Source organism: Squalius cephalus, assembly GCF_949319135.1.
Source record: "Squalius cephalus genome assembly, chromosome: 12".
NCBI lineage: Eukaryota > Metazoa > Chordata > Actinopteri > Cypriniformes > Leuciscidae > Squalius > Squalius cephalus.
In genome coordinates, this window is record NC_137133.1 from 11,270,602 (window position 1) to 11,292,688 (window position 22,087).

General features: G+C 36.8%; 1 protein-coding gene across 1 annotated transcript in view; it reads right to left on the bottom strand.

Moving 5' to 3' along the window:
- The window catches only part of rtn1b (reticulon 1b), a 40,378-nt gene extending 18,805 nt beyond the window's left edge, over positions 1-21,573 (bottom strand). Inside the window, exons 1-2 of the mRNA XM_079887935.1 lie at positions 20,911-21,573; positions 371-1,102 (exon numbers count right to left, since the gene is read on the bottom strand). Of these exons, the coding sequence (XP_079744061.1) occupies positions 371-1,102; positions 20,911-21,133 (955 nt within the window). The 5' untranslated portion in view covers positions 21,134-21,573. The remainder of the gene's footprint in view (positions 1-370; positions 1,103-20,910) is intronic.
- Positions 21,574-22,087: the final 514 nt, after the last annotated feature.

Below are 22,087 nucleotides of genomic sequence, written 5' to 3' on the forward strand. Positions count from 1 at the left end.
AGCAAATGTGTGATATATTGTTAAAAATGTGTAATGTACATGTACTATACTTGGATAGTATAACTGAAGCCTTGGTGAGCATAAGAAACTTTCAAAAAAATCTCCAACCTTTTGAACAGTAGTCTACTCTGAAAACATTATCAATGGGTCTCACCACAGTTTCCTTTGGATTTTATGTTGTAAAGATGCTCATTTGTCAATCACTTTAAATAAAAGCGAAGTTAAATAAAAAAACTGAATAAAATGTATGAAAGTTCCCAGATTGACAAGTACACCTACACAGGACCATAAGGTCAGCTAGCAGAGGCAATTAATGATGGTGTGGTGGATACATTGCAGTGAAGTGCTTGTGTGGGATGATGATGCTTACCTGTAGGGGGTGTAGATGACTCAGGGCTTTCATCCTCTGGCTCTGAGAGGGTGACGGTGGGCACTCCCTCCAGCCCAAGACTCAGGATACTCTCCTTCTCTGACACTGTAAATGTGGGGCTGTGCTGGACTGTGGTGGGCGATACAGATGTAGGTGGCATTTCTGTCAGAGTGATCTTTACTGGACTGGCACTGCTGCCGGTACCTGGAGACCTATAGGGCTGATAATCAGACAGTTCTTCATCAGATGGTTCCTCCACATATGGGAAGGTCTGAGAGTCCAGAACTTCTGCAGAGCCAATGTCCTCCACATCCACTTCTACCGGTGATGGGCTCTTCTCCAGTTTAGTGTACTGGGTGGGCTCTGAGAGGCCGCTCATCCTCCAGTCCTCCAGGGGGCGCTGTGAGCTACAGGAGTCCTCTTTACGGCTGATGTCCATGTAGTTGTAAGAAGAGTCAAAAGCTTTCTCAGAGTCATGTATCTTGTGAGAGCTGTCAGTCGGGTCTGCACTGGATTTTATCTCGATGCCGGAGTCCGAGGTCAACGTGAGGGAATGGGATCCAGAAATGAAGTCATCAGTGCGGGATGTATGTTTGTCACCAGATCTGCCCATGCTGCCAGAAAGGTAGGAGGTGTCTTCATGTGAGCCATAGCTTTGATTGGACAAGAGGAAGGTGTACAGGTCATCCCCGTCATCAGTGGATTTCTTCTGGAAGTTTGAATCTGATTTATCTGCATGATAAAAGAGGAGCATGAGCAAGAATTTTAAATAACGCATTTTAACATAGAGTAAACCATGTTTAAACAATGATTATTCTATAAAATTAGTGTCATTATTCAGTCAAATCTAGTAAAAAATATTCTGGGGAAAGTAAAAGTTTGCGAAAGAATGCAAAAGCATTACAACGTATTTTCGTATTTTGTTCCTCCCAACTAATATTTTTGTTATCTAGCCTACTTTATCTAATTTGTGTTTTTATTGATTTCCTCATATGTATTGCATATTAATTGTCTTAATTAATATTGCATATAATATTAATTTATGAATTTATATATATATAAAAAAAATCAAAATTATTCATTTATTTATAATTTATTGTACTGTTGTTTACATAATTTGATTATTATATAGTAAAATAAATGCAGAATCCTAGATGAGAACTACACAACAGAGTGGTGGTTTGACCTCTACTGCATATTGTGCCTCACAAAGCTCTTACATCAAGTGACCTCGGGGTGAATTAGACTGTGCATGTGTTGTTTGTGAAATTCAGATGTTAGAAAGAGGATGTGTGTCTGTTTCAGGTAGTCATTTTGTTGTCCTCCAGAAGGCTTTAGAGGGGTGTAGCAGTGATAGGTCTCATCAGCAGTCCGTTACGGCACCATCATACCCCCCTCCACACCAATTGTCCTTGTCTCTAAGTACTTCTCATTCCCTGTCTTTCTGTCCTTCTCTCTATTATTGTGACTAATTGTGGCAGATGACAGTTTTCCAGTTCAATGTTTATCTGAAGGTCGACTGCAGTGCTATCACATAAGGGCAGAAGAAGCACACACACACACACACACACACACACACACACACACACACACACACACACACACACACACACACACACACACACACACACACACACAATTCTGAATCTGTCCCCTAACCCTAATCCTACCCATCACAAAAAACTTTCTGCATTTTTACATTTTCATCACTTAATATGATTTTTAAGCTGTTTATCTCATGAGGAACAAAAATATCCCCACAAGGACAAGAATTGCCATCTTTGTGGAGACACACACACTATGAGATTTCAACTAGGGATCAGTCTAAAACAAGAAGGAATATACTTTTTAATATATTAAGGAATATTTTTAATATATTAAAAAAGAGGATCTCCAATAAGTTACTTCCCTTTAAAGGTGATGAGTGTTGTTTTTTCAATGTTAAAATAGAGCATATTACCCTTCCTGTCACAGTGTAATGTGCAGAGACAAGGGTCAAAAATGATCCAAGCTTGAGGCAAAAACTAAAACTTTTGCAACTGAAAGTGATGAACATGTTCCAGATATTTAAGATGTGTGAGCAGAAATGTCTCTGATGTAGCTGATGTAGCTGCCTATGGGTTTAGTGACTCAGCAGATATCACAACGATTGTTGTTGAATGTTGAGCTAATAAGAAGTGTCTTTTGTTGAAAAAATTGAATAAAATCATCCCTAAAAACAATTCCAACAACTCCAAAACCAGAAACAGTGATTGGATCAAAATCAACACATTGCTGAACTGTATAATCTAACATGATAGGGTAAGAGGAGCTCCAAACCGTTTGGTTTCAGTCATTATTTTTTCAGTTCCATGTGGTGTGGTGCCAAATAAATCCACATTTAAAACACACTAATATTTACAGTTTATAGATATCACTTTGAAGGTTAACTTGATGAAGGTTAACTTTAAGGGATAGTTCACCTAGTTCAACTTGAGGATGAGTAAACGATAATAGAACTTTCATCTTTGGGTGAACTATCCCTTTAATGATTAAATTGTTAAAAATATTTATCAGTTATCTTACTGTCTTTCAAATTATGTGCATTAGCAGCACTATCCCTGAATCTGATCATGCTAAAGTGAATGGATGAATGAACAGATGGAGCGGAGGAGAGAGGTGAGAAGATGGATGGATGAGTACGTATTTGTCAGTAATATTACAATTCTGTCAGGGCCACTATCATCAAATACGATTGACAATTAGCATTCAGTTTGGATTGGTGGTATGGTTCTGTTCTGGGCAAGAACTCTCTGCGCATTCATGCAGCCTAGCATGGATAAGAGCAGGGAGAACAGCAATAACCCCCCTTTGGGATAAACAGAACAGAACCAACATGAATGTATTGCAGATTTCATTAATTCATTTTAATGTACAACATAATTAGAGAATTTTTGTCTGATTCAGGGGTAATCAGAATGCCAAATCCTGACTGATGAGAGGAGGAGCTGGGGATGGAGGAGGGAATTAGCTCCTGAGAAACGCGATAACTGTTGATAATGCTGAAGGAGCTTATATATGTATATAGGCGTCATATTCCTATAGGTAGACGTGGATCAGCTGAGAGTCAGCTGATGCGAGCTTGACTAACGTGACCTGCCAGAACTGACGCTACGCTTGAATTTTGAACATTTCAATTGTTTTTTGTTTTGTTTTGAAAATGACTTAAATTTCACTAAGGTAATTTTAATTTCCCTTATAACAGATTCACAAATTGTACCATCTGCTTGTGATGAAAATACACATTATAATAGCATCATACCTAAATAATAATAACTAAATTACCTCTGAAATTTTGTTTTAGTTCAGTTTTTTGTTCAAAAACCCATTTTTATTTTAGATAAAATATTTCAGGATCAGGTGTGTTTCCCTCCACACTACAGATGTGTAACTGAGGATAATTCCATGACTTGTTTAAATCCCCATGCTAACGTGACCCCACTCCATCAAAGATCCTGTGCCTCTGTCTCTGTACTGCCCTACATTCACTGGGCAAAATGACTCCATTGGGACTCTATTTTTAACCATCAGTAGCTAAGAAGTGTGAAGATCTATAAAAAATAAAAAAAGTGCAGAGAGAGAAGACAGCCACTGATTCTTCAAAAACAAAAATCATATCAACTTACACCCTTCTGTATCACATTGCTAAGCAACACACCAACTGAACTGACAGTGTAACCTTAAAACCTGCAAAGCAAACTATACAGTTGTGGTCAGAATTAATGGCACCCCTGGTAAGTATGATCAAAAATGGCTGTAAAAAATAAATCTGCATTGTTTATCCTTTTGATCTTTCATTAAAATCTTTTGCAAAAATCTAACCTTCCATTAAAGTAAAAGAATTGAAAGTGTGGGGGGGGAAATCACATTATGAAATAAATGTTTGTCTCCAAAACACGTTGGCCACAATTATTGGCACCCCTAGAATTTTTTTTACGAGTATTCTTCAAATATCTCTGAAGTATATTCCCATTAATATTTAGGCCCTACCATTTTTTTTAGCACACCAGGGTGACTAGGAACATGAAATTGTCTAGCTATTACGTTTTGTTTCACTGGAGTTTAAATATGATGAAACACAAAGGCCAAATTCCCTTAATCATCCATCACAATGAGTAAAAAAACCAAAGAATATAGTTCTGATGTGCAGCAAAAGATTGTTGAGCATCACAAAATAGAAAGTGGCTGTAAGAAAATAGCTAAAGAATTGCAAATCCCCATTTTGACCATTAGAGCAATAATTAAGAAGTTCCAATCAACTAAAGATGTTACGAATCTGCCGGGAAGAGGACGTGTGTCTATATTGTCTTAATGCATGGTGAGGAGGAGAGTTTGAGAGACCAAAGACGGTCAGATGAAACAAAAAAGGGCTTTTTGGCAGCAAACCCACCAGATGTGTTTGGTGCAAACAGGGATAAAAAGTACCCCATGCCTACGGTTCAATAAACTGCTGGATCTTATATGTTGTGGGCCTATTTTTTTGCTGGAGGTCCTGGACATCTTGTTCAGATGCATGGTATTATGGATTCTAGCAAATAGGCTACCAGATAAAAAATCTTTGAATAATCAAAACCTGACTGCCTCTGCTAGAAATCTTATAAAGGCCCGTGATTGGATCTTCCATCAGGACAACGGTCCAAAACAAACATCAAAATCAACACAAAAATGGGTAACTGAGCACAGAATGAAGCTTCTGCCATGACCGTCCCAGTCCCCTAAACTGAACCCTATAGAAAATGAGTGGGGTGAACTGAAGAGAAGAAGCGCCAACATGAACTTGTGAATCTGAAGGATCTGGAGAGATTCTGTATGGAGGAATGGTCTCTCACTCTGATCTCTTGTCAGGTGTTCTCCAAACTCATCAGGGTTTATAGAAGAAGACTCAGAGCTGTTTTCTTGGCAAAAGAAGGTTGAAAAAAGTATTTAATAACAGGGAGCCAATAATTATGGCCAGCTTGTTTTGGAGAAAAGCATTTATTTCATAATGTGATTTCCCCCCCACTTTCAATTCTTTTACTTCAATGAAAGGTAAGTGTTTTGCAAATTTTTTGGATGAAAAGATAAACAATGCAGATTTATTTTTTACAGCCATTTTTTATCATATTTACCAGGGGTGCCATTAATTCTGACCACAACGGTATAACAATAGGATCATCTCAGCAACTGTCACAGGAATATCACAGAAATGTTTCTGTATGTGAGGGCCGATCGTTGTTCACACCACACCTCTCACCTCCAACATTTAACAGTGTGCAAGCCATGACTCATCCTCTCAAAAACACGCCGATAGCGAGAACACACAGTGGCCTTAAGTGCTGATCTTTCATTTAGAGTCTCTGTTACTAAAATGTGTTTCACCTGCACAAAGACAATGCTTGGATTTTGAAAAACAGCATAAAAATGAGTTTCTCCTAACAAACCCCATTACACTGGTAGTTCTCTCCATATATACACTGAAACTCAAGTATTCAGATGTTTCTCTGTTCTAAACTAGTCATTTACTAGTGTGGTCTTATGACCAGAGAGGATATTATTCTTTTAAACACTCCATGAAATCAAAATTGGATTTTTGTGGCATTTGTCCATGTCTGTTAGCTTGAACTCCATCTATACGATACACTACCATTCAAAAGTGTAGGACAGTAACATATTTTTCATGTTTTTTTTTTTCATGTCTACTGCTTGCAAAAGCTGCATTTATTTGATCAAAGATACAGTAAAAACAGTAATATAGAGAAATAATATTATTACAATTGAACCGTTTTCTATTCTTAAAATATATAAAAATGTAATTTATTCCTGTGATGTCAAAGCTGAATTTTCAGCATCATTACTCCAATCTTCAGTGTCACATGATCCTTCATAAATCATTCTAATATGCTGATTTGCTGCTCAAGATTATTATTATTTTTTATAATTATCAATGTTGAAAACAGTTGTGCTGATTAATATTTGTGTGGAAACCATGGTAATATAATTCAGGATTCTTTGATGAATAGAAAGTTCAAAAGAACATTTGGAACATTATAAATGACTTTAATGAAGGAAATATGTCAACCTAGAAAAGAAAGCCACATGTAAGCCATCATGGGGTCTTTATTAAGCCAAGAACAAGACATTAATTTAGATAAAAATATATGTGTCACGGTTCTGTTAGTTTGGACTTTTTGTGTTTCACCACCTTCAGCCTGAGTTAGTCCTTTGTTGTCTTGGTCACTCGATATGTTCAGCTGTGCACTCACTATCTACCTTGTTATCACGTGTACTTAAGTTCAGTTCTGTTTGTGTTCATTGTCGGGTATTATCTACGTTACGTGTATGCGAGTAGCTCTCTCGCTCTGTTTTGGATTTATGACTGTGGATTAATTAAAGGCACTTTCCTTTTCAACATCTTGTTTGTGTCGATCATCTACACAGCATGTGACAATATGTTTCTCTCTTGGTCATTACAAAATTCCTAAATGGTCGCATCCTGGCTCAAAGAAGTGTGAGTGAATGAGTGTGTGTGTTTGTGTGTTTATTAGGACCATTGTGGTATTGTTGGAACAGGTGCTGGAGCTCGGAGTAAAGCTCATGTTATGACGAGGTGTTAGGTAAGAGTCAGGCATTAGCCATGACGCTAACAATAATGCACGAAAGCTAATCACTCCTGTCCTCGGTTTAAACCTAAATAACTTATTGGGGAATTAGCAGGATCCACAGCCTCAGTTAATGAATAGATCTAGGACATATAACACTATAAAACTTTGGACTTAACAGTCACCATTGCTCAAATAACATTTCACTGCCTAGTGTTGCATATATGGATACTTAGAGCAAAAAGGAAAAAGTAGGCTAGACAGGTCAATAAATGCTAAGAGCAGGGCTACTGACATTTGGTGGCATATGTATATCTAAGATCGCAACATAATCTTGTTGTAGTAAAGGACTCTTGGGAAAAATCATATGGGCATGTATTTCAAGTTGTTTAAAATAGCTAAAGTTAATTTACTTAACTACGTATTTCAAGTTGTTTAAAATAGCTAATGCTAATTTACTTAACTACTTTATGCCCCTTTGCACTTAATTGTACTGAATGTGTTTTTCAAATCTTAAAAGTATATTTTTATAAAACTATACTTGCAGATAATATACTACTGAAATACAATACAGAAATATAGAAATAGATATAGAAATATAGTCTATAAATATGTTTAAAAAACATACAAGTTTCAAAAGAAATGACATTACCCAGCAAACATCGGTCCGACGGCAACGTCGTGTCCCTGGCCAAAAATAGTCGCAGTATGACGGCATAAATCGGTAAAAATATGTAACACAGAACATTTCCTAAAAATGCATTCAGATACATTTGTACATGTCTACAGTTCTCTGGGGTTGCATGTATAATTGTTATTTTGACTTTTAGCTACGTGTAGTTCAATATATAGTGTATCGGGTGAGAGGACGTCACCTGGCGACGTCTTTTACACGTGCATTTATAGTCCATCATGACCCTCCATCATGAAATCCTTGTGAAATATGCAAAAGCTGTGCTTAATCCTTGCATGGTTAATACTGCAAAAATTAATTTAATTGCCCAAGTAGTTTTTAAGAGGTTGTGAAGACCACTGACGTCCTTTACACGTCAAGGCTGTGAATACACGTCCACTGACGTCCTTTACACATCTAGTCAAGCAAGACAGAAAAAAACCCCCCAGGAATTATCTTTATGAAATACACGAATTATATACAAAGTAAATATATTTACTTTATCTTGTTTAAATAAATTATAATCACACAGTTCCCAGTGTGGTTAAGTGAATGCAAAGCCTCTGCATTTTAGTCATTATTTCAACCTGTAGCCTACCTGATGTATAGGCTACGTTGTGTTTTTTTTTTTTTTATGGAATGTATGCATGTAAAACAGAAATATATCTGGTCACCATTTATGTCTGAGTTGGATGTAATTGCCAAAACTGTGCTGCCAAGATGTAACAAAAGATCTCCCGACATTACCAAATCCCGCGATAGGTTAGATTATCTCACGAGATGTTAACGTTTTCCCCATAGACTCACTCCGGAACACTGAAGTTTGAACAACCACGAAGAGAGGAGGAATTGAGGCCCATATTATTAGAAATCTACTGTTGGGTACGTACATTTTGTATTATTAGATTCACGTGCTAGAGTTTTACTTGTTTGACATGAATGAACCGAAAGAAATGATGCCCATATTGTCAACTGAAATTGGCTAACGTTAACTGAGTTTGGCTAAAATTAGCTAGTAGGCTAAAAGTTACTTTGAACTTATACAACGGTATACCATAGTATAAAGTAAGTTATGTTTAATGATACAGTCAAAGTTATTACTGTAAATTATTAATGTAGCCTTTTGAGAGTTTCTTTCAGAAAGTAAATTATCTGAAGTAGAATGAAATGTTTAGCTGGATTTGAACATGTATGTTTTCAGTAACTGCTTTAAAAATATTTTGTAATTTTAGAATTGCTAAACATGTCTATTCAGGGGACATCACAGCCCACCTATCTTTATCAGAAATGTCCTGTTCACTTTCTCACTGTTACACACCTAGTTAAGGGTCTTTCTCAAGGGCACCACAGTGGTATTGAAGAGGCAGGGGACAAATGCTGTTTTGAATTTAGCTGAAGACCATAAAAATATTTTGAAAATAAGTGCATGTCATTTACCTCAAATTTTTAATTTTCATTTATTTTAAAAAGAAATATATTCTCTTCCCTTAGATGCTGTGAAGAGGTGGAGCCCAAATGCTACAGACTCTGAAATTGATGCAGCAATGGCAGAACACCTGAAACACGCTCCAGGAAGAGCTGGGGGTGGTGGATACAAAAAATGAGCCAAACAATGTGTTTAAGGGATAGTTCACCCCAAAATGAAAATTGTCATCATTTACTCAACCTCATGTTTCAAACCTGTTTACCTTTCTATGCTAAACACAAAGATGTTTAGAAGAATGTTTGTAACCAAGCAGATGTCGCTTCCCATTAATAATCATTTTTTCTCCAATAATGGTAGTCAGTGGATGCTCTATTTGCTTGGTTACAAACATTCTTCAAAATATCTTCTTTTATGTTCAGCAGAAGAAAGAAACTCATACAGGTTTGGAATTTGGTGAGTAAATTACATAATTTTCATTTTTGGGTGAACTATCTTTATATAATAATTCAGTATTTTGCAATTGGTATTTTAGTTCGGTTAACAAATCGAGAGCTTAGAATTATAAGGTTCTATCTCCGTTTATTGTAGTTTATTGAGCATCAAAGTTTTTAAACTCGGTTTATGTTTTGTGAGATGGAACTTTTTATTTTATTAATAACTACTAACAAAATATTTTTTTTACAAAAATAACACCACACAGGCATTAATAAACACCTAATGGATCAGATTGTCAAAAACTCAATTTCGACCAAAAGTGGAGATAGAACCTTATAATTCTAAGCTCACGAAATGTTAAACATTGAAAAAAATAAAGAGAAATTTTGGCTGTTCAAGATCAATAAAATGTTGTGCTTAATCAGAACATGCTTCTTTTTTGCTTATGTCCACAAATAATGTGTTATTGTTTTTGATGTACACGTGATTAAAACGTTTTATTGACGTTCAGGTCTGACTGGACCAATTTTGGCCCTTTTTAGAACCTTTGTCAAGATGTGTAGGCTAAACCTCAAGACTTGATTGTCTTTCACGATGTTACACAATAGGTGTGTGATTATTTTATATGCAGGCTTATACACTTAAATTATGCAGCAATACATTTAAACACATATGACGACGCATTTAGACGTCCAGGGACGCGCAGAAGAGACGTGGAATTCACGGACAGAAAAGACGTGGAATTCACGGCCAGAAAAGACGTCGGTTCAACTTCCATTTTGGAACTATTTTTCAACCATGACGGGACGTCTCGGACGGACGTCTTTTCAACGGTCATTAAACGTCCAAATGTTTGCTGGGTATATATTATAGTTTACCATAAATTCGTGTCAGTACTTTTGTAAATACACTTGTAGTCCTATTGACGATATTTAAAGTTCAGCTAATTGAATTTAATATACATTTAAACATTACATTCAGTTCGCACTAAAGTATATTCTTATTATGAAGAATATTTCAGTAATAAGTAAGTAATAACTCTTTTAAAAAGTATGCTAAAGTGTACTTATTTTTCCTCCTAGCTGCTAAAAGTGCACAGTCAAAATCTGCTAAGGGGTGATAATGGAACAACAAAAAAGTTATTTTTCACTATTATTTATAACAGGATCTGCATTTTCATGGGTTTAATATATTTTATAATGTAATCATTTCCCAGTTGATCTCAAACATTAAGACAGTATATTTTAAATACTTGATTAATGGCATATTTGTATGAATGAAGGCCAGTATCACTAATACTAATACAGCTACTGATGCCTCGATGAAAATACCCCCCCCCCCCCCATTTTAGATATTAATTATAGCCATTTAACATTACAGTGTATTGAAATCTATAAAAAAATAACATTAGGCTTAAAAAAATATATAACAACTTTTCATTGAAGTGAAACCAATCCTCACATAAACCCATAATAAATGCCATATTTACCTGTGCCATTCCTACCTGTCTAAAAGTTAGGACATATACAGAAATTGAATAAAGTTATCAAACAGTCTGCACTGCATAAATTGTAAATTAAATTTATTTAAATTTTATTAAAGCTACAAAAGATCTTTAGTCAAGAGCAGTTTTCTCTGTTCCCTTTGTTCTTTGATTAACTTTAATGACAGACAGCATTAGTGGCTGCTGTCACTTTAAGACCTGCTGCTGCGTCTCATTTTCTCACAACTCTTGAACTGTTAAATGAGTGATCTTGAGATGAGTCCCTGTAGTCATCTAATTTGGCTCTCATATGCTGCAGCTGATGTAATATGTATTATAAACTTGACAGGTGATTTTTATAAAATGTATAGCTTGGTCACTTTCTCAGTTGTTTAAAAGATTAAAAGTAGGGCTGCACAATTAATCGAATTTCTAATCGCGATTACGATTATGGATGCCACGATTACGTAATCGTTCAAAGCCGCGATTACAAAAAAAATAAAAAAAATCCACTCTGCGTGCATTTAGAGCATGTTGTGAGAGGCAAATCACAACTACTTCAGAAAACCCAGCACAATAGGAAGGAACTACTAGGTAGCGACGTATGTGTATGCTGAAATAAAAAGTCTTTCACCTCAGAAAAACGGACGTTCCTGTCATGTCAGCCGTTATAGGCTACTGTGTTCGTAGCGCACACTCTTCAATTGCACGCGCAAATGCGGCGGCGCGCGCTGTGTATAAAGTGCAAAGGAAACTACGAGCATGCAACGTTGTTACGTTGTAAATTGGTAAGTCACAAAAGTAAAATACCAATAAATCACGTTACTGGTACGTCGTGTGTTAGCTGAGAAGGATTTGCATGCAGGGATGATTTTCATTCTATTCACCAGGAGCAGTTTCCATGTTTCATTAACAGTTCTTGTTAGTATTGTGTATCACCATGGTAACTGTCGTTTTAATATTAACCCACTGATCTATATAATGACATTCAGTGTATTAACCCCAAAATGGCACTTTATTTTCACTTTGTGTTATTTTTTATATTTTAAATGACTGTGGTGGCTCATACCAACATTGTATTAACAAAAGCTAGTTTGGGACTGATATTTAATAGCTTTAGCATAGGCCTAATGTTTATTTCTTAGTAGTCTTTACTATTAGTCATATTCTTACAATATGTTAAGTAAAGGGGGACAGTGTGTGTGTTCACAATTTTTAAGCAAACATGTATAATAATATGCCTATATATATATTCAATGTAAATTGTGATAATCGTAATTAATAATCGCAATTACAATTTCAAGGGAATAATCGACAATTATGATTTTTGTCATAATCGTGCAGCCCTAATTAAAAGTGCTCTAAGCGATGTTGGGTGACGTCACTTCCTGTTGACGTTCGAAGCTCGACCCTCCCTCCTCCTCATCCCATCCCCTCCCCCTCCCTTCCGTGCTTCCTGAAACGGTCATGAACCATTTAGAAAAAACAAACTGGATTTACCCACCTGTCCAGCAAAAACAGAGCCACCTGAATGTCGGATTGGAAGCCCTTCTACCGGCGGAGTTCTCGCCACCTTTTGAACGCTTTTCCGATGTAAATTCGGGACTTCGCGTTCCTTCTCCTTGTCCCTATTCTTTGTTATTTGTTCATCGGAATGTCGTCTCTTTGGTCGTGTGTCGGCCATATCAAAATTCTCAAGAATATACAATTTTAACGTTAGTCGTTGTTAGGACATCTCTCCTCTAGCTAACTTCCCTCTTCATGCTTCTCCCTCCTCCACTCCCCACACCCCGCTTCATGTGCACGCGCACTAACCCCCACCCCTAAATCATTCTTGTCGGTTATTGGCTGGAACACTGTTTGTTATGTTTCGTGGCCAAGGCTGGGCCAGTTTGTTTTTCTTGCCGTTTGTGGAGCCTGGGCTGTCTACAGAGACCCCGTTTTTTTTACAGTGTGTTCAGGGGACAGGCAGCTAGCGGATAGTGAGGAGATGGCCTAAAAAACGCATGACATCGCTTAGAGCACCTTTAAGACAATAATTAAATGTTGTTCAATTTTCCAATAAAAGATGATACATTTTTACATGATGTGTTACATTTTATTACCCGTTAGCAGTTTTTGACTATATATAATATTAGAATTATATATAATATCAAATACCAGGTTAAACTATTTTGTGGTGGGAGGAACTATTGGCATTTGGCAAGAAGTGCATTTCTCTTTCCCTGAGCTGTGCAGCTCAGACAGTTTTAACTGAGCTTAGAAAGTAAGCTCAGTACATTTTGGGAACTTCCTTCCTGCAGCCTGAATTATTTCTGTTTAGTGCCAGGTCTATCTTCACAGGAAGACACTGATGAAGCGACACCAAAATATTTTGTTAATAAACAAGAGTGACAAAAAGGGACTGGGAGGTAAAGTGTGACAGGGGTTATGTTTCAAAGCAACATAATTATTATTAGGGATGTCCCGATCCGATCACATGATCGGAAATCGGGCCCGATCACGTGTTTTCAGACTCGATCGGAATCGGACGTTACCTCCCGATCAGGACTCGGATATTCTCATTATTTTTTAACACATCAATATTTATGCGGTGGCACAGAGTTACGCCGGTTTCACATTGCACGCGTTAGTAAGCAGCGCAGGAGCAGTGCGTATGGTGAGCAGGAGCAGGACACGTGCGTTTTGCTTTCACACTAGCAGCGTTTGTCACGCGCGGCTGAACCGCGGGTTGTGTAGGCTACAGACAGAGTACTCCATAATGGATAAGTTGGCATTGCTTTTTTTCGTTTTCAAATACATTTAAGAGAAAAGACTTGTCAAGAAACTTATTTTATTCATAATTTCATTTATATAACTTTTGTTTCATCTTTGATTTTATTGTTATGGCAACAAGTTTGTTTTTGGACATTTGTTTTCTTTTTAAATTGCTGTTGGTCATTTGATTGACTGTTTAAAACACAATAGATATCTTTTTGGATAAAACTGCGGTGTATTTTGGCCATGATCAATGTATTGTCACTTTAATTCAGCAAAAGCGGCGCAGCAAAAATAGACTCGGCGCCGAAACGATCGCGGCACTGCTGCTCTGCTCTACTACGCACTGCCGCGCCGCCTCTGCGCGCGGTGTGAATGCTCTAAAGCCTGGTTTAATCTGGTAACATGGGCGGCGAAAAAAAATACGCACTGCACGCTCTGCTAACAGTGCAGTGTGAAACCGGCGTAAGAGTTAGGAGTGCAGTCCCTAAAAGCACATTACTGGCTTTGCAAACACTGTAGCACTTTTATTTTTTATTTGTTTACATGCCTGCCGGGTATTTTAAGTTGAGGTGCTATTTGTTTATATATTAGACTTTTTTTATATTTACTGTTGCACTAAAGTCCAAAAGTGAAGAATTTATGTATTACTTGATTGTTCAAGCTACCTCACAGAAGTGCTCTGTTTGTTAACAGAGTTGTTGAATGTTAAAAAATAAGGTGAATTAAATAAAAAATAAGGAACATCCTGGATCTGTTTTTTCGCTCTTCTTTATTCTTTTTTTATGTATTAAGTATCGGATCGGGACTCGGTATCGGCAGATACTCAAAATCAAATGACTCGGACTCGGACTCGAGGGCAAAAAAACCTGATCGGGACATCCCTAATTATTATGCCCCACAATTACATCAGGATGCCACTGACAGGTTTGTGACACGTGATAAGGATTTGGAGCCAACTTCAAGTCACTCCAGGGGCACTTTCACATAATTACTCTACGTGTAAGTGTATCAATAGACTGGATTTACTTCTACATCAGAACAGATACAGAAGAGGATAGTTGTGATGATGGAAGCTGTTGGAGGTACCTCTCTTGTATCTGAAAATAAACTGCTGGTGTCTGCAGGAACAATGGGATTATTAGAGTAAAGTTTTGTACATGTACATGTCCTACATTTTGTAGGACAAAGCATAGTAATGTTTGTGGACTATCTTAATATTTAAGGAACAATGTAGTAAACTGCATAACATGTAATGCAAAATAAAGTGAGCCAGACCATCAACAGTGGTTTGAAACATCAGCAGCTTCTCAAGTCCACTGAGAAGTAAGCTAAACAATTTTCTGACAGAATTGTAAGCATTGCCTAACAATTACTTTTCTCTGCATCACTGTGGTCAGTTACCAATATGGCTGGGCTAAAAAAAAATTTGTGATGAATCGTTTTTGATATATGGTTTTCTGAGCACATTCATCTGAAGCACGTGTACAGAAAGCTGGATGTCAGACGGTGGGTCCCGTGTGTATTAAACTAAGTTCTCTTTCAAGTCTTACTGTGCTTAAACTGTCAAACATGGTAAGGTCAAAAACACACAGAGTTCACATAAACACAATCGGTTATGTCTGTTCTAAACAGCAAGTAAAGAAATCGCATGTGTATATTAGCTCAGTGTATTAAAGTGAAAGCAGCATAATATACAGTACCTACTAGGGGTGGAACGGTACACAGAAGTCACGGTTCGGTTCATACCTCGGTTCAGACATCACGGTTCGGTACGAGTTCGGTACAATGGAGGGAAAAGCAAAACAAAAATGTATTAGGCAATTTTTTTTTTATTGTACATGTCTCAGGATGTACCACCAAAGGAAAATAAATGTCTTAAGCCTTGTATTTTTTTAAAAAGTTTTATTAATAAAGTAAAGGCATAGAACCAGTTTATTTGTAGTGCATTGACAATAGTTTTATATAATTAGTTTATTAATTAAATTAATAAAAAGACCTCTAGATATGTTTGGTAATTGTACCTGAATGGATTTAAAATTTATTTGCTATATTTCAGATCAATATATTTGTTTTCCTTAAAATTTGAATTAACACTAACTTTATTCTCATCTGAATTATAAAGAATTTATTTCTGTATAAAATAATACTACCATTACCTTTTTTAATCAATGTAGAATGTGTAACTTTAAAATAAACAGATTAGTGCTCTGTTTGAGGACAAGAAATGAAAACCAATGCAATATGATGAATGTCCAAAAGATGGCACAGACAGACTGTTTTTAAATGGGGTTGGATAAATATTTGTGTGTGTGTGATTTTGGTTGGGTGTTGTAGGTTACAGTTTGACAAGAGTTTACAGTTTGACAAAAGCACAATGTTGTGTTTTATTGTGAGTGTACACAAATATATGTAAACACTTTGCAGTTTGAATGATGTCCTGTATGAAAAAAATTAAGGAGTATGTTTTTATGTTTCCACTGTTCGATCGCGCCCGTGCCCGTGCCTCTCTCTCTCTCTCTCTCTCTCTCACACACACACACACAGACAAACATATTGCACCATTGCAATCTTGACATCGCAGCTTGTTCATTACACAGACAGTAAAGGGGTTCATTATAGCCACAGAGCTTCAAAGCTAAGGCAGAGCTACAGATTAGGTGTCCCTCAAGAACCCGCGTATCTAACAGTGGTTCCGCATTACATTAATTAATTTGCACGCGAGTTTTATTTATTTTTATACTGTTTATTCTCCGTGTATATTCATGCACCGAACCGTGACGTCCGTACCGTTTCGGTTCAATGCGAATACATGTACCGTTCCACCCCTAGTACCTACTGCTATGCTGTGAATCAAACAACAAAAGAAAAACAGAAAATCTCTAATTTCTGCTCTTGATTGAATGACTTTAGCAGCTTTAATAAGAATACATTTATTACTTGAATGCTGCTGTTAAATGCTCTGGCAAGGAGATAAACATGGCGGAGTGTGTACAGCTCACTCAGGGCGGAGTCTATGCTAATAGGGCAGAGTCCATCAGCAGTCGTGGGCAGGGCCTAATCATTTGTGATGTCACAAAAGCAACAATCTGCAAACAGCTTGTTCCGAGACACTGCTTATGATCTATGGGGATATCATATAATACAATATAATTGAATCCCTTAGACAACCCTCTACATTGCGAGTAAATCACTCACATATGCGACTAAATCTTCACTCTGGGCGACTAAATAATGTCTATCTTTAGCCATTGGCAAATCAATTCTCAGATTTTACTCGCCAGTGTGTGTTAGAGGCTAAGTATAGCCTAAGTCTCGCATAGATATATTTTCACTCGTTGAACACTCTGACTGACTGATTAGTTCTTAAGAGTTTCGCTCTGTGTCAAGCGATCTGTGCGCAAGCGTACCTGTATTTGACGTACTGTAAACTCTAGTGTGAAGGCGCACGTCTCGCCGTCGCTTTGCTGAGAGCGCTGTGTTTCTCACACATGCAAAGAGAACGAGAGCAAGAGAGCCTTAGGCTACATACAACGCAGAATCGACACCCTACATGTAAACGATATTCTTTGTTGTATTTTCCTGTTAAAATAATAGAGTTAATTTAGAATTATTCAGCTTTTAAGAACAAGCAGAAGATATGGCGGCTTCTACGGTAGTGGGCGGGAAACTAATGCGACTGAGCAATCTCATTGGCTGGCGCACATCCCTGTTTTGATTTCAGCAAATCCGTTTGAGCGAACGCTGACAACGTGATTAATATTCATGAACCCAGCAGCTCATCAATCTTAGTGCATTGTATGTATATTGTTATTATTAGTAGTAGAATCAGTAGTAGTATTATTATCTTTTAATAATAATTACTGTTATCTATTACTATTATCAATTTTTTTTACAGAAACACTGAATGACCAACATTATCTTAAACACAACCACCAGTCCTAAGTTTACTTAAAATGACAAATATGCATTCATACATGATTACCAAGTTTTAGTTCTAATTACTAAAGTTCTATCATTAAATAGTGCTTGATTATCATAATATCATAATATAATGCTTGACTGACTGATGTTAAGAGTGTATGTTCAGATATTTAAAAAGATGTGCCATTTTACAAATTTAAGCTGATTTGGTGGACTCATATGTATATATATATATATATATATATATATATATATGATTCCACCAAATTAGCTTAAATTTGTATATATATATATATTATATATATATATATATGTATACTGTATATCAGTCTGGTGAGTAAACTAAAAAATGTACTAGCCAATGGCGATTTTATTGCCAAGGTGTGCGTAGAGGGTTGATAGAATATCAACATATGATAGAATGTAGGCCTAATCCTTTTAAAATCATGACAGCAAGTGCTAAGTCGCAGAGCTAACATGTGTTACCACAAAAGAAAAATAGCCTAGATTATTTTAATCTTGTTATAGTTCTTAGCACTTTCTGATGTTTATGCAATATACCACAACCAACAACACTTTTTTGTATGTGTGTGAAGTATGAGTGTGAAGTACTGTAGAAAGTGAACTTGCATTCAAGTTTCCCTAATGAATCACGACTCACTGAAGTGAGAATAATTGTGGTAACACTGAAAGCACAGTGGGGTCTCTCCAGTACATAACCTATACATGATATAATTGCTAATTGTGTGTCCTTAAATCAAACAGTGTTGCCAGTATCCCAGGAAACATCCATGGCAAGGCACTCTCTTCTTACTGTAGCCATGGTTCAGTATTGGTGAACTGTTTGTAGAGAAAACTGAGTACAGAATCAAACTATCAGGTTTTTATATGTTCTTGGTAAAAGACATAAGAATAATTGCATTGCAAGGAAGCAAACTTTAACAAGTTAGTTTCAATCTTTCAAAGTTTCAACAGGCAAATGCTAGGAAAAACCTGAAAAGTTTTTAGGTATGAACCAAGTCTTTTTTATTTTAATAAGTCTTACTTGAGATATTAACAGTATAAAAAACCCTCTGACCTAGCTGTTCTCAAAAATAGGATATATTCACATTAAATGCATTCTGTCAAAGGTTATGTTTCACGTCTGTTCACTAAATTATTCATGTGAAAAAAATGCACGGCTAAACTAAACCTAAAATGGTCTTATCAAAAGTCAAAGGTGTAATGGAGTGATCTCACCCAAACAATCAGGTTCATTTCATGTTAAAATCAACATTTTAACAGGTTAAAATGTGCTCGAAATGTGATCTAAATGGTTATCAAAAGAGCAAGTATCACATCCTGTAAGAGTCAGTATTGTGGTTCAATAAGCACTGGGTTTGGCTGTCATTCAGCTAATGAGAGATTCAGTCTGATGAGAAGGATTTTACCACAGGACTCTGATTTTCATCCACTTGCCAATGTCAATCTGGTGATTCAGACACGTTGTGTGACTCACTCATGATGCATCTATAAATAAACTCACAACGTTTAAGATACTAATTTAAGTTAATTTATCAGTGATTTAGTCCATCAGTGTTTACATGCACAGGTTGGGAGAATTTCCTATGGTGGCCACAAGAAACCTTATTGAACACTGAATTCATTGCAAAGTGACAAATGTTTCAAATGTCCTTTTGTGTGGTTAAACAAATTAGGAGCTTATTTGACGATTTGATTTATTTTTTCCCTTTCCACCTAATACCATTTCCCCATTAGCCGACTGTATTATAGCTCATAATTAGGTTATTTGTGTGTTACCCAATGATAACCTCACAAGAAAAACATCTTTAGTTTCATAACAAAAATCTGGTTTAAGAAAATGGGAGCAAAGGAAACATCCTACTTCATATAGTCCTTACTTATGTCTTATATTTTCATCTGGTTAAAGACTGTGGCTTTATTGACATGGAGCTACAATCTATTTTATCTCAGTAAAATAAAAACAATCTGAATAGCTCTGTCTTCACTTTAGCCTATTTCTCTAATAGCATAATGTCATAACATAGAGTTTCGAGTTTCACAGATCCAAGCCTGTGAGATGATTTATGTTAAGTATTGATCTCTATGCAGTAAAGGACCTGTAAAGGTTAGTGTAAAGTGTCTGATCTGGAAAGCAGTTGGGACACAATGGAATAATAACAACAGACAAAAATAGTTGAAGGGGAAAAAGAGTGAGTTATACAGCACCTCACAAACACGGTACACAGGTAAATAGGTCTCATTCATGACTTAATTTTAAAAACAATTATAGGTATAAATTTATGGAGACAATCAGAGGCCTGGTTTTGTGATATTGGATGAATATAGGCCTAGTATATTTTGTTCTTGTGAATAAATGTTTGATGTCATCGGGACAAAATGTCATTCCCCTTGAGGAAAACAGCTTACAAGTCATACTAAATGATGATTTTGCAGAATGTTTTTTTGCAAGGGTTAGGTTTACGGGTAAGATTAGGGTTATGGGATAGAACCTGAGCTACCTGCTCAGTAAGTGCCACCTGTGCAAAATGTTTTTGGTTTTTTTTCAAGTTAAAACATGGGTGGCATGCTTCGTGAGGCACAAAATAAGCTGTCAGATGTAGTACGACAACACAAAATCCGCAAATGATTACTTTTGTCATGTTTGTCCCACTCGAAATAAACAAGAGATTTAAAGCCCGTGAGATTTAAATCATTTACAGATTGGTTGTTCATTGGACAAGATATGGGTTAGGGTTAACACTAACCCTAACCCTACACATTATTTTATTATAGTCCGTGATATTTCGTTTATTAGGTATTTTATATAATAGCCTACATGGTTAGAAAATAACCAATTGTTAGATTGTATGTGTCTAACACCTTTTAAAACAAATAAATGTAGCTACTATTTAGCCTATTTGTTGTATCTGATCTGCTTAAATTTGAAATGATGATCTCTACTGTTGAAGACTGTAAATGCCAAGTAAATGAAATAACATTTTCTCAGATATGTCTTCCTCAAAAGTGCTAAAACAATAGAGAACACTTAAATTCCTTAATGTCCAACCTCATTTTAGCAAAACATACTTTCACCCCATACAAAGCGAGCCATAAGCCAAGGTATCTGCTACCTGATAACAAGGCCCCGGTCGACAGAGAAGTTAAGCACTAAGGTTGTTCAAAGCATTGCATAAAAGACGGTGTAGATCAAAATCCCATTACCTGTGGAAGCAGTCTCCATGACAACAGGGAGCGGTTGCCGGTCGCTTTCGGGATGGCTGGAAAACTGTTTATCTTCACTTGACTCGTCCTCCCAGTCTCTCATCTGCCTCCCCTCTCCCAAGTCATCACGCCGGGCGGCAGTGGTACTCCCAAAGCGATCAATCTCCTCAAAATCATCCCCGTACCAGCTTCCCTCCGAACCTGCCTCCGGCTTCACAGACATTTTTGAGCGCTCGTCTATGTGCGATGCTTTTCAGAGAGACGCGGTCACAGACGAAGGAGAAGCAAAACAAAACAACAGTGTTCAACTCCTCGGATCAGACGCTGGGTAACTATCAGAAGTGGTTTGGGCAGACCGAGGACTCCGACAGGGGCTCACGCTGCTGAAAATGGCTTGTTTAGTTCAGTGTTTCGGCGCTGACGTCACCGTGCCTCGAGCTCATAGTGTGGCACGCGCAGTGTTAAACACACAGAGCTGAAAATGGTCATAAAATAAGGCTTTCGACAACTGGTAATACATTAAGATGAGGAATTGTTTACGCGAATAAACTCGCTCTATAGATTAAATTTCAAATTAATTTCATTAAAAATATTGGGAACAACGCAACATCGACTGTAAAGTGGATCTGAGCGTTGTCGTTGTTCTAAAAGTTACATTCGACTGTTATTGCGTAGTCATAGGTCTTGTTCATATTTTAAGGAAATAGTGTCATCTAGTGGTTTCAGGGATATTTTGCATTAGACCTTTTTTGGTAGTTCAGTATGACACCTAAGTCTGACCCTACCCTATACCTACATGCATTTTAATTCTGACCTAATAAAATGCACATTGTACGATATTACTTACATAGCCAACATTGTTTTGATGTTAGCAATAGGATTGCAATGATTGCAGCACATTGTAATGTAGGAGGGAAAATTAAACATTTAGCTGAACTTTAGTGTCTTAACTTTAGCTGCCTTTGGCTGATATTAAATTAATATTGTATTTGTCAGAGATCAAGCAATAATTGCCGGTAAATCACAGTGGATCTTGCGTTGAAGACCCAAGAAATCCATTATGTGTTTATATGTTTAAATGTGTTAGTTTATATGCCTACACGGTCCGTGTACTTTCTGATCATTTCATGTCCTGTTTGGAATGGAATAACGAGAAATGAAAACCAGCTCGTTTATT